Below are 13776 nucleotides of genomic sequence, written 5' to 3' on the forward strand. Positions count from 1 at the left end.
TGGAATTATCTGTTGAACACCAGTGAAACACTGGTCGGGGGGTTTACACATGTGGGCTTTTCCTTCTCTTCTCCCTCAAGTAGTGTTTGGAAGTAATTCCTCCTCTCATGGGCAATCAGGGTGCAGATTATTTTATGTGAGCTTGTTCCCTCTTTTCAGATCCCTTTTGCAGACCGAACTGAAAGAAATCCCTTCCTGAGAAGAGAACCATGGGATTAGCTTATATTTGACTTACTAAGAATCTATGTTTTCTCTGCTTTTGCCTTTTTTCTTTTAAAGTCCATTCCTGCCTTGAGTACTGGAGAGCTGCCGAGGTTGGGAAACGTTAAAATGTTAAAAATGGTGGCCATCCTCTTTTTAGAGGAGAGTCCTGGTTTAATTTTCCAGATTGCTTATTCTATTTATGTCTCTTGGGCCTTTTGGCTGATTGATCATGCAGGGATTTGTCATATTGCCTACTTCTTTGAATCAAATGTGGACATAGCAACTAAAAATAAACACAATGTGGATATTAGAGAACCAGGGGCCTTCTTTGCCTGGGGAGCTGGGATACTTGGTTGTGTTGCTAAGATGTTTTCGGGCTTTAGCACAGCATCAGTCATTGGAAGTGCAGCTGTGTTTGGAATGGGGCGCTGATGGAAGTGCGGAGGCACAGTGATGAGTATTATCCTGAACAATGGATACAGATGCAAATCATTATGCATAATCCATAATATTATCCCCATTTTTGGAGTCCTTTGTGTTGTGTGATTGTGTGTGATTTGCCGCACTGAGAACTAGAAGTGTGCCAAAGCATCATTTCTGTTTCAGAATAGTTTTATCAGATATTTGAAAGATAAGTAAATATTCCAGACTGTTGGGTTTGAACTCTTTGTAGCATTGTGAGTGTGGCTAAAGGTCTTGACAGTAGAATCTGGCTGAACGGACTGATCGCTGTAACTTAAAGTATTTTCCTTATTCCATTATGAAAAGACAATTGAAGATCGAGCGTGAAAATTCCTTAAGGAATTACATAGGGTGAAAAACTGTCACCCAGGGGGCGCCTCAGTGGCTCAGTCAGTTAAGTGTCTGACTTTGGGTCAGGTCATGATCCTGTGGTCCATGAGTTCGAGCACCGTGTCAGGCTTTGCGCTGACAGCTCAGAGCCTGGAGTCTGCTTCAGATTCTGTGTCTCCCTCTCTCTCTGCCCTGTCCTCATGCACGCTCTGACTCTCTCTTAAAAATAAGCAAACATTAAAAAATTAAAAAAAAATAAAAGGAAGGCTAATGATAGTCTTGAGTTGTGAGGATTGAATGACGTAATATTTGCAGATGTTAATATAGTATCTGGCATATAATGTGTGTTATATGGGTTTTGCCTGTTTCATTTGCCACATATCGTGTTCATACAGTATCAGAGCCTTTTAGCTGGTGCCGGACTAAAGGCTGAGGTAGGAGATCAGTCCAAAACCTGAATATGTTCCGTGATGACTTGACAGCATTTAAAAATGTTAAGCCAGAATTGCTTGGTAAAACTGAAGCATTTTTCTATGATGACATTATTATAGGAGTCTTCACTGTGTCAAAATAAAAATTTAATCTATATTTAGTGCTCTGGAATTTTTCCTCAAAAGTGATTCATCTTTTGGCCATTGAGTTCCGCTTTTCACAGTTTTAAAAAAGTCTCACTTGAGCTTCTCTGATTCTGGTCCTAAAGAAGTGCCGCTGCCTCGCTTTCTGATGTCAAAGACCGATGCTGAGATCCGATTTGGGAACCCGACTGAACTGCATGGAACTAAGGTTCAGATTCCATATTTAATCACAGAAAAAAATACCTTCAAAAGAATGGACGATGAGGATAAACAGGTAAACAGTCTGATCAGGGGTGTCCACTTGATTCTGACAGTGAAACCTCACATAGCCGTGCTTCATATCTACTGTCAGGCTTCTAGCAAATCTCACCATCTGGGATACAATTATAGCCTTGGAAGGAAGCCAGTGAAGTTTCCTTGTAGCAAGAAAAAGCTGAAGTATAGCCACCCATTCGCCCTTTAGAGCTTACTTGAATGTAGATTGTGTCCAGAGTGAGGCCACTGATTTTTATTTTTTATTTTTAAGTGTTTGTTTATTTTTGAGAGAGTCAGAGTGTGAGTGGGGGAAGGGCAGAGAGAGAGGGAGACACAGAATCCGAAGCAGGCTCCAGGCTCTGAGCTGTCAGCACAGCCCAGTACGGGGCTCGAACTCTTGAACTGTGAGATCATGACCTGAGCCGAAGTCAGAGGCTTAACTGACTGAGCCACCTGGGTGCCCCAAGGGTATGATTTAATACACTTATTTGATTTCTCTAATCAGTATTTGTAAATGGGTTCTTTGAAATGGAACTTCTAGGATTTTTTTTTTAAAGTAAAGTCTAAGTCCAACGTGGTGGGACTTTAACTCAAGACCCTCAGATCAAGTCACATGCTCTAGTGACTGAGCCAGCCAGGCACCCCTAGGACTTTTTAATAGATCCTGTCTTCACAAAAAAAGTTTGGAGAAAAGGTTTCTGTGGTTAAATATATTTGGAGAGTGCTGCTTCATATCCTTGGGTGAAAGACTACATTCTGAGGCTTGGAGACTCATAAGTGCTCATTAGCAAATTCAAGGCCCTGACAAGTCCCGCTGTGAAGAGACATGGAGATTTGTGTTTACTAAACTTGTTTCACCAGAGAATCCTTCCTTGTGGGGCTTGTTTGGGATGCCAACTTGGGGAATGCTGCCATTTCACATTTAGCAGGTTAGGGACAAGAGTAGGGAGGAGAGGCTTTAAAAATTAGAGCACTAATTGCAATAGTTAGGTGGTGGTTGGTAGAGATGAAAGTATAAAATTTCAGAAAAGTATGCCTATCAAGAAAGAGGTAAATAGTCTTATTTATGCATTAGTGAACCCTGGGGGCACCAAGGTACAGCTCATACTTCTAATAAAGATACTGAATCATGCAGAAAAGTCAAATTACATTGAATATAGTATCTTCTATAAGACCAAGAAATTTGTCATATTTTAGGAAGATGAGTCAAAACGTTTTTTAAATGCATTGTGTAACAAAGGATTAAGTTGAAAAACTATATGGCTCACCATGATAATGCCGGATATATGAGGTGTTGCTGCAGAAGTTTTATATTTATAGCCAAGTGAAGTATAGCATGTCTTGTTAAATAACTCAGTGTAATGTGGATGTCATAATTCTGATACATTTTAAATGAGTTCTTTAGGGATATATATGTAAAGGGGTATAGGAAGCTTCAGTCAGTACTCTGGCATGTTTTCCTACCAGCATTTGGAGAGGAATGAGGGTCTGCTGTCCCAAGATGGTTGATACTCTGGGGACTTTCTAGGCCCATCCCTGGCTGCGTGATTGAGGACACATCCTTTCACCTGAGGGTAGGTTTGTACTCTGCCCATCCCATCTGTTGGTGTGAGGTCACACTTCAAATATTCTTTTCTTTTTCTTGAAGAAGAGTATTTGATCAGTAACTCAGATTGCCTTTTTTTTAGACTAAGACTACCTATATAGTCTGCATGTTGATTAAAAGTACTGTTTCCTTGTTACTTGGGTACTCCAAAGTTACCAGCGTATTGGTAGCATTGAAAAGGAGGAAACCCAGTAGCAGAGTAAGGTTGTTTGCTTTGCCTGACTCTTACATAAAATTCACATTTTAACTGAGATTTGAACTGTAGCTTATTAAGCCTCCATCCTCCTGTTTAGGAGTGGTTTGCCCATGATGAATTGTTTCATTATCCCCTAGTGTGAAAAAGAAAAAGCTGGCATTTTACTCTGGTACAGTAAGCCCCAGCAACATTTAGCATTAAGCATTTTAAGTGTGTATTTTTAATACCCACATTTGCTGGAAGACTTGGTAAGTGTAAATCCAGGAAATAGGAGCCTTTATTATAAACACATGAAAATTGAATTTATCCACGAAGAGATCACATTTGGGGAGTGTGAATGCTATTTCATGTGATCATTGTCTTCCATTTTCCAAAGGAAAATACTAGTGGAATAACGGAAAGCATTTCATGCTAGTTTTAGTAATTTAGGCAACTGAGTGCTGGCGAGACTTTGTTCTCTGGGAGACTTGAATCCTCAGACACTGCGTTTTAACCAAGCCGTGTTTTTGAGAAAACATTTCCTCCCATTTGTGAAATCAGCCGTCTCACCGGCGGTAGAGTTGCATTATACTTCGTAACTGCCGTTCAAAGCACCAGGCTTCTCAAGTGACTGCCTCTGAACTCTGCTCTGGTTCCTTTGAAGCAGGAAACACAGTCTCCCACGATGTCACCCCTCGCCTCCCCTCCTTCTTCCCCGCCTCATTACCAGAGGGTGCCCTTGAGCCATGCCTACGGCAAACTGCGGAGCAACACGGAGCAGATGCATCCAGGTAAGAGGCGATCTTGTCCAGCTGTCCCAGGCAGTGTCCTAGAGACTCCTTAATCTCTCAGGCAGCAACGCCACCAGCTGCTGAATCTCCTGACTTAATTACCCCTGTCTTTGGAAACATGGCTCAATTTAATTTTGTACTCTCAAGCAAGGCTTTTTAAAAAAATAAAATGAAATGTATCCTAGTGGTGCCTTGTGTCCTATCTGAAACAAACCAGTTTCGACTTGTAATTGATTTAGATGATTTAATCCTTCGTATATAGATTTCATTACCTGGGAACATCGCATGTCGAAGGTTTATATTGTCTTGGAATTGTTCCTTTCAGCAGACATTCCAAACATGTTTATATAACAACGGCTTTTCTGAAACTACTTAAAAATATAACTCTGCAAAAGCAAAAGAGTTGATTCAACCTTTAAAGACAGATCACATAAATGAAAATATCTCGCTCTTGCGTTTGAGAAGAATAAGGGAAATGGTAGGGGAAGCATTTTGCTGAGAGCATGTGGTGTGCCCAGTTGTGGGGTCACCTGCTTGCTCACACTTAACGCCGTGCTGGCCGCATTAGCGGTAAGGTACGTTAGTCGTTCCGAGTTGGCTGCCTAGCCTGCAGTGCTTAAGGCTGCGTGCACTCACGGCAGTGCCTTGTCCTCCTGGGGCTCTGGCTCGTACTTTAAGATAGGACCAATTCAAGGTATTCTAGAATCGGTTATTCATCACCCTCCTCTTGTATTTTGTGGGCTGTGTTTGAAAATGACCCAGTTTCTGCAGGGTTTTGCTGCGTTGAAAATAGTGGTGAGTCCTAGAGGGACACAGATAAAAATGTGTGCTAGGCTATAGAGAGGCTGTAATATTGTAGAGGGGAGCCGGTGTGGCATAATGAAAAAATTTTTTGATGGGAATCAGAAGGTGTGGGTTTATGTGACTAGCTATGTGACCTTGGGCAAGACACTGAACTGCTCTGAACCGTGATTTCTTCTCCTCTTTTAAAATGGGGTAACACTATTCTATTGGGGTGTGGTGAGGATTAGCGGAAACATGAAGTCTGATTGGAAATTAAGTCTTATGCAAATGCAAGATGATGCTGTTAAGGGATAGTAACAGAAAATCACTCTCCTTAAACTCGAATGTCCCATTGGAGTCTGAAACAAAATAGGGTTGAGAATTCTTCACTTTGCTTTTAGCCTCTCCTGCCTGATTTCCCTAGTTTTAGAAGCGGAGCTCTTTTTTTGATTCTTAATGTTATTTGGGCTTGGACATTGGAGTTTTATGCCCAGCGTGGTGCCTGTTTTTTGGTTTTTAATTCACACGTGAGTCATTTTTTGTTCTACTGAGTCAGCCTATTACCAGGTTCTTCGCTATATCTATATCTATAATCTATATCTGTCTATCTATCTATCTATCTATCTATCTATATCTATTTGGCTATTCCTTTAAAAACTTGTCTGTATTCACTGTCTCTACTTCTTGCCCCATTCTTTCCTCATTCCAATTGGGCTTCCAGGTTGGCAAGGAAACAACCTGCTTCTCTCCGTCTTCCTTGACTCTTAGCAGCCTATGTCAAGGTTGTCCATGCCTTCATTCTTACTTATTTTTTCTAAATGATAAAATGCACATATTTAAAAATCTCCCAAGTTGAGTTTTGACAAATGGATGCATCCATGTAGCCACCACTTTGATCAAGAATAGAACATTTCCGGGGCGCCTGGGTGGCTCAGTCAGTTGAGCGTCCCGACTCTTGATTTTGGCTCAGGTCATGATCCCAGGGTCTTGGGACTGAGCCCCACATTGGGTCCTGTGCTGAGTGTGGAGGCTGCTTAAGATTTTCTGTCTCCCTCCGACCCTCTCCCTGACTTCTGTGTGCACTTTCTCTAAAAAACAAACAAACAAACAAACAAACATACATTTCAATCACCCTACAGATGCCCCTTTCCAGTCACTCCCTGGCCTCCAATGTGAGGACTGTTTTGATTTTTATCACCTTAGATTAGTTTTGCCTCTTTTAGAACTTAATATAAATGGAATCATATTGAACAACTCCTCTTATGTGTCTGCTGTCTTTCCCTTGGCATTGTGGTTGAGGTTCATCCTTATTGTTGTGTGTCTCAGTAGTTTGCTTTTTTTTATTACTCAGTTGTGTTTCATTGTGTGAATGTACCACAATTTGATGATCCATTCTCCTGTTGATGGACATTTGGTTTATTTCCAGTGTTTGGCTGTCATGAGTAAGGATCCAACGAACATTTGTTTGTGAATCTTTTTGTGACATATATTGTCATTTCCCTGGCACCTAGGAGTAGAATTTCTGTACCTTAGGGAAGGGGTGTAAGAAACTGCCAAAGAGTTTTATAGAGTGGCTGTATATACCCACTGGCGATGTATGAGAGTTCAGTGTTCCTTGCCAGCATTTGGTACTCTCAGTGGTTTCCTTTTCTTCAGTGTTTTTTTAACTGTAGACATTATATCAGATATGATGAAGACATTTCCTTGTGGTCACTCTTTTATTCTTGGAACATTGTTTTCTAAGTTACCCCTTGCTGGTTTTTCTCCTATATCATGAACCTTAAACTTGACGAGCTACCATTTCAGAAGGTTCTTCTTTGCACAGCACACCCATAGAGAGGAGTCTGAGTGAACAGTCAGTTGCCTGTTTCTCAAAGAGTTTGAGTTTTTTGGCTCTAGCCATCGATTAGGAGTCTGTTAGGTCCCTGTAGTTGTGAACAAGGTCATTCAGAAATAAAACATTTACAGGTACTACCATTTAGACTTCTCCATCTGTCTAAGTCAAAGGAAGGGAGAGTTTTTCTATCTGCAACTTGGTTCAATCTTGTGATTTTTGCTTCTAATTGATAATATTCACTTCACAGCTTGTTCACTCCTATTTGTATAATGTCTGTAGATTCTCCCCCAGAGGATTTTCTTGGCCTATTTGCTTCCTTTTCTGTCCTATATCCTCAGGTCAGGAAGTAAGAGAATCCCACATGTCTTCATTCTCTTTCTTCCCATGTTTTCAGAACTCAGTTTTTCTTAAGGCCTTCATGTTCTTTTCCATCTGTTTTTTTTAACTCTCTGTTGTCTTCACCATGTCATCAACCCATCTGACAAACCCAGGATTCCCTTTCCTGTTTCTGTACTCTGTTTTCCTTTTGATCTACACAGTGGCATATCTAAAACCTGTTAAATCGCAGTGACTCTGGTGCTCAGCATTCTAGAATTATTCTTAATTTATGCCTTTTCAGAAAGGAGTTTTGCCGGTGGAATAATTTTCTAGGAATACATTTTTCTGGGGTCATTTCCCTGTCTAAGATTCTGCCATGATTCCTGGCTAGTGGGGAATGTTTGTGAGTGTGTTTTAAATCAGACTGAGTGTCTCCAGACCAGTCTGATTCAGAGCCCCTCTTCAACTTCTCTCCTGGCTCCTGCTATTCTAACCTCTGCTGGATGTAGCTGTAGCTCATGTCCCGTGGGTGAGACTTGTGTGCCAGGCATCGTGCAGAGATCTTGATGTGTGTTATTTTCTTCTTAGCACAACCCTTGGAGGCAGATACTGCTACCCATATTTAAAAACTGTTGAAATCACAGTAATACAACCATATAGTTAAAAAATATTTAAATGCCTGTAGTGAAAACAACTTTTCTCCTTCCCACTCAACTTATTTCTGATCTCCAGAGGCAACTACTGCAAATCTTACCTGTTTCTTCTGATACCTAATGTCTTATCTCTGTATCAAGATATCCATTCTGCTTTTTCTTACACATCTTACTCTGATGTATTGATTCTAGGAATGTACTCTCTGAAGAGCATGGGCTGTGATGTCAGTCTCCTGGGTCTAAAGGTAGACTTGGTGGGCCTGCATTTCTAGCTTGTGTGACTATGGGTATTTCGCTTTAATGAGTTTCGGTTTTTCTTATCTGTAAAGTGGAAGAATGTCTGCCTCAGAGGTTTGCCCTGTGGATCAAATGAGGAATGTTATATAAACCTCTGTGCCTAACACGGGTCCTGGCACATTGTAGGTGCTCAACTGTTGCCTAGTATTTTCTTTGTATTTTTAGGATCAGGTACCTGTTTGGTTTTTGACGCCCTTAAGTGTTCTTGAAATTCACCTTCTGGATATCATTCATTGGGTTGATGGCAGATGTAGAGTCTTTACTGTGCATTTGCTAGTGATCCCCGTTCTGGTTTGACACTGAATCTCAGAGTGATGAAATCTTTAGGGTTCTTCCCTTTGGAGAAAGATGATAACTTCTAGTTCCTTATGAAACCTCTTGTAAGGGGATCTGAGAATTATTTCTTTTGCATTGAGTTGCATTTGCCAGGTTTTATTTGGGAGGAAGGAGAGTAGAGGCAGTAAGTAACTCTTTCTGAGTTGAGATCCACCTGAGGATGGGACCAGAGTCAGACTGATGATGGTCTGATGATCAGTTCTGATACTGACAGAGCTGATCGAAGCACATGTTTTAGATTTGTGACCACATGGGCTTCGTACACTCACCTCTCCAGTCACGGGCAGGCACGGCCATCCTAGTCTTCCCATAGGAGTAGGAAGAGAAGATCTGCCGTTGAGGCCAGGCCTTTCCAAAAATGATGCCCCATGTGGCTGAGTCTGTTCAAGCCTTACTGATGAGATATGTCTATCTCTTCCAAGGGAAGGCCCTTGTAGGTGAGGGGCTGGAGCCATGGGGCAGGTGGCCTCCTCGCATATGTGCTCCTCCTGTGTAGTAGAAGCTCCCTTCCTTTGAGGGGAGCCAGAGGCACGGAGGGTCAGCTGCCCAGGGGAGGCTCATGACCGCTAGTACCCCAACCATGGTGCAGTTTACTGTGTTCAAACCTTCTGGCATTAATAGTTATATTCAGTGTTCTGTCAAAATGGAGTGATCTTAAAAATCCTTCTTCGAAGGACACCTGCCTACCGGCTGAGACTTCTTTTTTAACATTTGGATTATGTATTCCTGGGTTTGTGTCTTTTGCAGTTTTTTTATATTCTTATTTATTCTTAGCAGGGTCTGAAAATCTACTCAATACTTTGCCAGGTAATGATTTTTGATGTTTTAATGTATTTTAACTGTGTTATAATGTTGTGTTCCAGTCCCTTGGAGGAAATATAAAAAGCAGATGTGAGCCCAAGAGTGGTTTGCTGTTCCTGATGTACTGTTCTTACACCTCCTTTATTTTCAGGTGATCAGAGTCTGCCCTGGGTGGTGCTGTGACAGGCTGCCCCGCACCCTCTACCAGACCTTATTTATAAGGAAGCTAGAGGAAGCGAGCATTTTACTTCTTGATATACTTCCAAAAACTCCAATTGTCAACCAGAAATGTTAATCAAAAATGGCTTCATCTTGGGTGATGAGTTCTCTTTTCTGTTGGAGCTGAATACTACCTGGTTATGTTTAACTGTTTTCCTACCATATTGGCAAAGTCATTATAAAATATTTGGGAAATAAAGTGAAAAAACGCTTTTGTTTTTGTGGCTTAAAAACTTTTCTTAAAGTCACCAAAATTATTTTTAGTTTGGTTATTGAAAGATAAAATAATAAATATAAAATACATTCATTCCTTTTTGTATTTTTCTCTACTTGATTTTACATCCTTTCCAATAAGGAAAAGAAGACTGTGCCATTTATTTTTGAAAAATAAATAGTAACATTGATTCTTAGTGTTCAAAATGCATACTTATTTTCTTGTTTCTTTGGAAGATGGGTGACGAACGCAAGACTTTTAAACCGGCAGGTATATATAGAATTTACCAGATACTTAGAATTTGAGCATTTATAATATGGCACTTCTCTGACTATTGTTATTGCTTTCTATTCCAATTTATGTTCTTACCATTACACCCTTCAGATTTATTCCTAATCTCAACATGATGCAAATCTTTTCCTGTCTTTTTATGAATCAGTTAAATGGCTTTCGATTGCACCCAGGTTTGTTTGTACAAGGTGGCCCTATGTACATAAACTCTAATTCCTTTGCTGATTCTTCCCTGAAGAACAGACAGTCTCAGTTTGAGTGTGACATCATAATTTTTGGGTGGAATCTTTTTGTGCTGTGCTGACTTTTCCTCCTGCTTTTTCAGCTCCTTATGAAGCTAGACAGCCCCTTGTCCAGCCTGAAGGACCCTCATCGGGGGCCCCAGGAACCAAACCCCCTCGCCATCAGGCTTCCCTTATTCGGGTAAGTGATGTGGGGTTGTGCCAGTGGCAGACTTTGGGGACATGGCTTTTTGATGGGCTGCCTTTTTTTTTTTCTACAAGGAAGATATAAAACTGCCCCCTTGGGCAAGTATTGGACTTCTTGTTCTGTTGCTTGTATATTTTCGTTAATCTTTTTTTTTTTTTAAAGTAAACTCTACCCCCAACGTGGGGCTTGAGCTCACGACTCCAAGATCAAGAGTCACCTGCTTTACTGACCGGGCCAGCCAGGCACCCCTATTTTCCTAGATCTTTTTTGTAACGTGTGTTTCTATACTTTCTCGGTGTCTCTAGATGAATCCAAGCTGGTTCTTGGTCTTTTGTATGTCAAAATGCCCTGCCACCTGTATCTACTTAGTCTTTAGGCACCTCCCTCAGGAGTGCATTTTTCCCCCCCAAAACAGCCTTATTCTTTATTATTATTCATTTGGTGCGTACTTAGCTGTTGCCCTTTGTTTTGTGCCTCCAATTACATTGCAGGCTTTTGGAAGGCAGGGGTAGTTCTTAGGCATTCTCTCTCAGTGCCTAGTCCATGCCTTTTGGAGAACAGTTATTTTATGTGTGGCAGCAACTACTGTTTCTTATATGTAATAGATAGCAGTATTCTGACAGAAACACAAGTGATGTCTCAGTTTCTCCTGGCTTAGAAAATTTCAGCTTCCCTTTCTCTAGTGTTTTCTTTTGGATAAAGAACTCATTTGTTTTTTTGTATCTGCAACTGTTATCTTGTGCCGTATCTCTGAGTCCTGTGCTGGGTAGGTCCTTTTCTCAAAAAAAGGGTGTGTGCATGTTGGTGTATGTGTCTGCATGAGAGGAATTACGAAAAAACTGGGTTTACTTTTGGGTGGTTTGTCAGTGTTCAACTTAGGAAGAAGGATTACTAAGGACCTTCGAAGGAAGATTGTGGTGTTCACTGAATACCCTCTGGGAATGGGTACTCTGTTAGGCCTAGAACTGTGTTATGGACAAAACTTTATCTTCTAAGGTGGTAGTCTTTGTACAAAGAACTTTCCTAAGGATAATAATTTAGCCATATGCTGTGTATTTATATTTAATGCTTCCTACAACTATAAGATCTAGGTACTGTTATATCTATCAGTGTGGGTGAGTTAACTGTGCCTGAGAGAGGTTAGGTAATGGGTCTAAAGTTTTATTCATAGCCAGTAAGTGGAAGAACCAGAATTTGAAACCAGGCCTTGACCCAGTGTCAAAAATCTACGCTTAAAATACTTTACATTAGAGTTCCATACTATAGGGAGGCTATGTTCCGAACTTGCTACATAAATAAGCATTGGGTGTAGTAAGAACTATCCTTGAAAATCCCTTACTGGTACCATGTTGTAGGGCTAACGTGCCATTCTCTCCTATGTCCAGAAGACCTCACTTTCACCTCCAAGCTGGAACAAAGAGCTGTTTCTTTAGCTGGGCCCCAGATGCAGTAGTTGGTTGTGTTTAGAGGTCCTGTAGTACAACAATATGTGTCTTTAAATATAAGAATCACATCTGCTGCGGAATGATGGTTTACAATAAGAAAGGCATTGGAGGGACTGGGATTCATCTAAAAGGTTCTACAGGATGTGCTGTGCATGTCTGTGTGGAGTTTATCCTAGTGCTGTGGAGTCCTAATCCTGAACTGTTAGAATGATGCTCACACAAGCAGGAAATCATGGCCTTTGCAGTGGTCAGATAGGGATCACGAGTTCCTTTCTACCTAGTCGCCTGGCAGGGGGGATGCCATGTGTTCTTATTTGGATTGGTGTCCTGTGACTTCTAATCTCTGGGTCCACGTTTCCTGCTAATAGACATGCTTCTTCGTTCAACTGATGTTTACTATATACCTATGGAGGTGGAACAGTCCCAGTCCCTGCCCTCATAGAGCTTCTAGGCAGTTGGAGGAGGTGGCCAATAATCAAACCATTGCAAAGTAAATAAGTCATTATAATATGTGTTGTGAATGGAAATTACACTGCTTTGAGGCTGAAAAACAGTGTGGGGGTGCAGTTATGTCCTACCCGTAGCAGGTAGGGGGCAATCAAGGAAGGCTTTTAGTGGGAAGCCACATTTGAGTTGAAATGGGAAGGATTTGTAGGTGTTAACCAGGTCAGGGGATGAGAATGGGGGAGTAGGCAAGAATATAGAGGGAACTGTGTGTACAACATTCTTTGCTAGTGCTTAGCATTTTATCCACATCCCCTTCAGTGCTCACAGCTGCCTTATGAAGTGATTCCTGTTATCCCCTTTTTTCCCATGTACCAGTCCTCTTTAATTCTCAATTAGAGTATGAAAGGAGTCAAGGGTACCAGGCAAAGGCCATGGTCAGGAATGCAGAATGTGCCTCGATACTGGGCCCTCTTCAGTGGTACTTGCCTCTCTTCAGTGGTACTTGCCTAGCTGCTCATGTTGGAGTTCCTTGTAACAGTGACAGTAGTTGAAAAGCACATAAGCTGCCAGCACCATAGGAATCCCAGCGATGGCCCCTTTCTTCACATTGACATACTTGTAACACTGGTAGTAATCTCTTGAAACGCTCCAGCAGTGCCTTCAGGGGGTGAAATCCTGCATCAGTATCCAGCTTGGCAGCTCTCCTAAGTTGACATCCATGAGCTGCTTCTCCTTCACAGGTATGGATGACGCCATCCTGGAGTCCTGGGTGTCTGCTATGTCATCCCATGTTTCCGATGCTAAAACCTGAGATTTAAAGACCTTACGTAATCTGCCCAAAGTCACAGTTAGGAAGTGATAGGGTTGGAGTTCAAACACAGGACGTGATTTCTTAGTCTGGCTCAGGAACCAGATGGATAGTGATATCATCTGGTAAGCTAAGAAGCCCTGGATGAAAAACTGGCCTTGAGAGTTCTGGGGAAAGATCATGAGCTCAGTGTTAGATGCTGGGATTTGAGCTTTTGAGAGAGTCAAGAGGAGGTGTCAAAGAGATGGTAGGAGATAATGGCTCTGGAGCTTTGGGGAGAGCCAGGGCTGAACATCAGTATTTGCCAGTAGTTGGCCATTAGAAGGACTTAAGGTATCGTCTGGAAGAAACCAGATGGGTTCTCGTGCAGGACTGGCCAAACTCTGTGTGACTTTGGGTAAGTTCCTTCTCTTTTCTATAACATGAATGACTTGGAATGGATTTAACAGTCCATTGTAATAATCTGCGACAATCTGACTCTCTTAATGTTTGTTTGGCAT

At 41.5% G+C, this 13776-nt stretch overlaps 1 protein-coding gene and 1 pseudogene across 13 annotated transcripts in view; one reads left to right on the top strand and one right to left on the bottom strand.

Annotated features, from left to right (window-relative positions):
- REPS2 (RALBP1 associated Eps domain containing 2) overlaps window positions 1-13776 on the top strand; it is a 353324-nt gene that overhangs the window by 65670 nt on the left and 273878 nt on the right. For 11 of the 13 annotated variants that reach the window (XR_008290030.1, XM_053202117.1, XM_053202118.1 and 8 more), the window contains exons 3-5: window positions 1697-1845; window positions 4272-4398; window positions 10473-10570. Coding sequence is in view for 12 of the 13 variants with exons in the window: in XM_053202117.1 (XP_053058092.1) it covers window positions 1697-1845; window positions 4272-4398; window positions 10473-10570 (374 nt within the window). In the remaining variant the exon portion in view is untranslated. The remainder of the gene's footprint in view (window positions 1-1696; window positions 1846-4271; window positions 4399-10472; window positions 10571-13776) is intronic. The other 2 variants (XM_027054717.2, XM_027054720.2) reach the window with 1 other exon arrangement.
- On the bottom strand, window positions 12961-13289 carry LOC128311565 (ATP synthase subunit f, mitochondrial-like; annotated as a pseudogene).

Source organism: Acinonyx jubatus, chromosome X (assembly GCF_027475565.1).
Source record: "Acinonyx jubatus isolate Ajub_Pintada_27869175 chromosome X, VMU_Ajub_asm_v1.0, whole genome shotgun sequence".
NCBI classification, from domain to species: Eukaryota; Metazoa; Chordata; class Mammalia; order Carnivora; family Felidae; genus Acinonyx; species Acinonyx jubatus.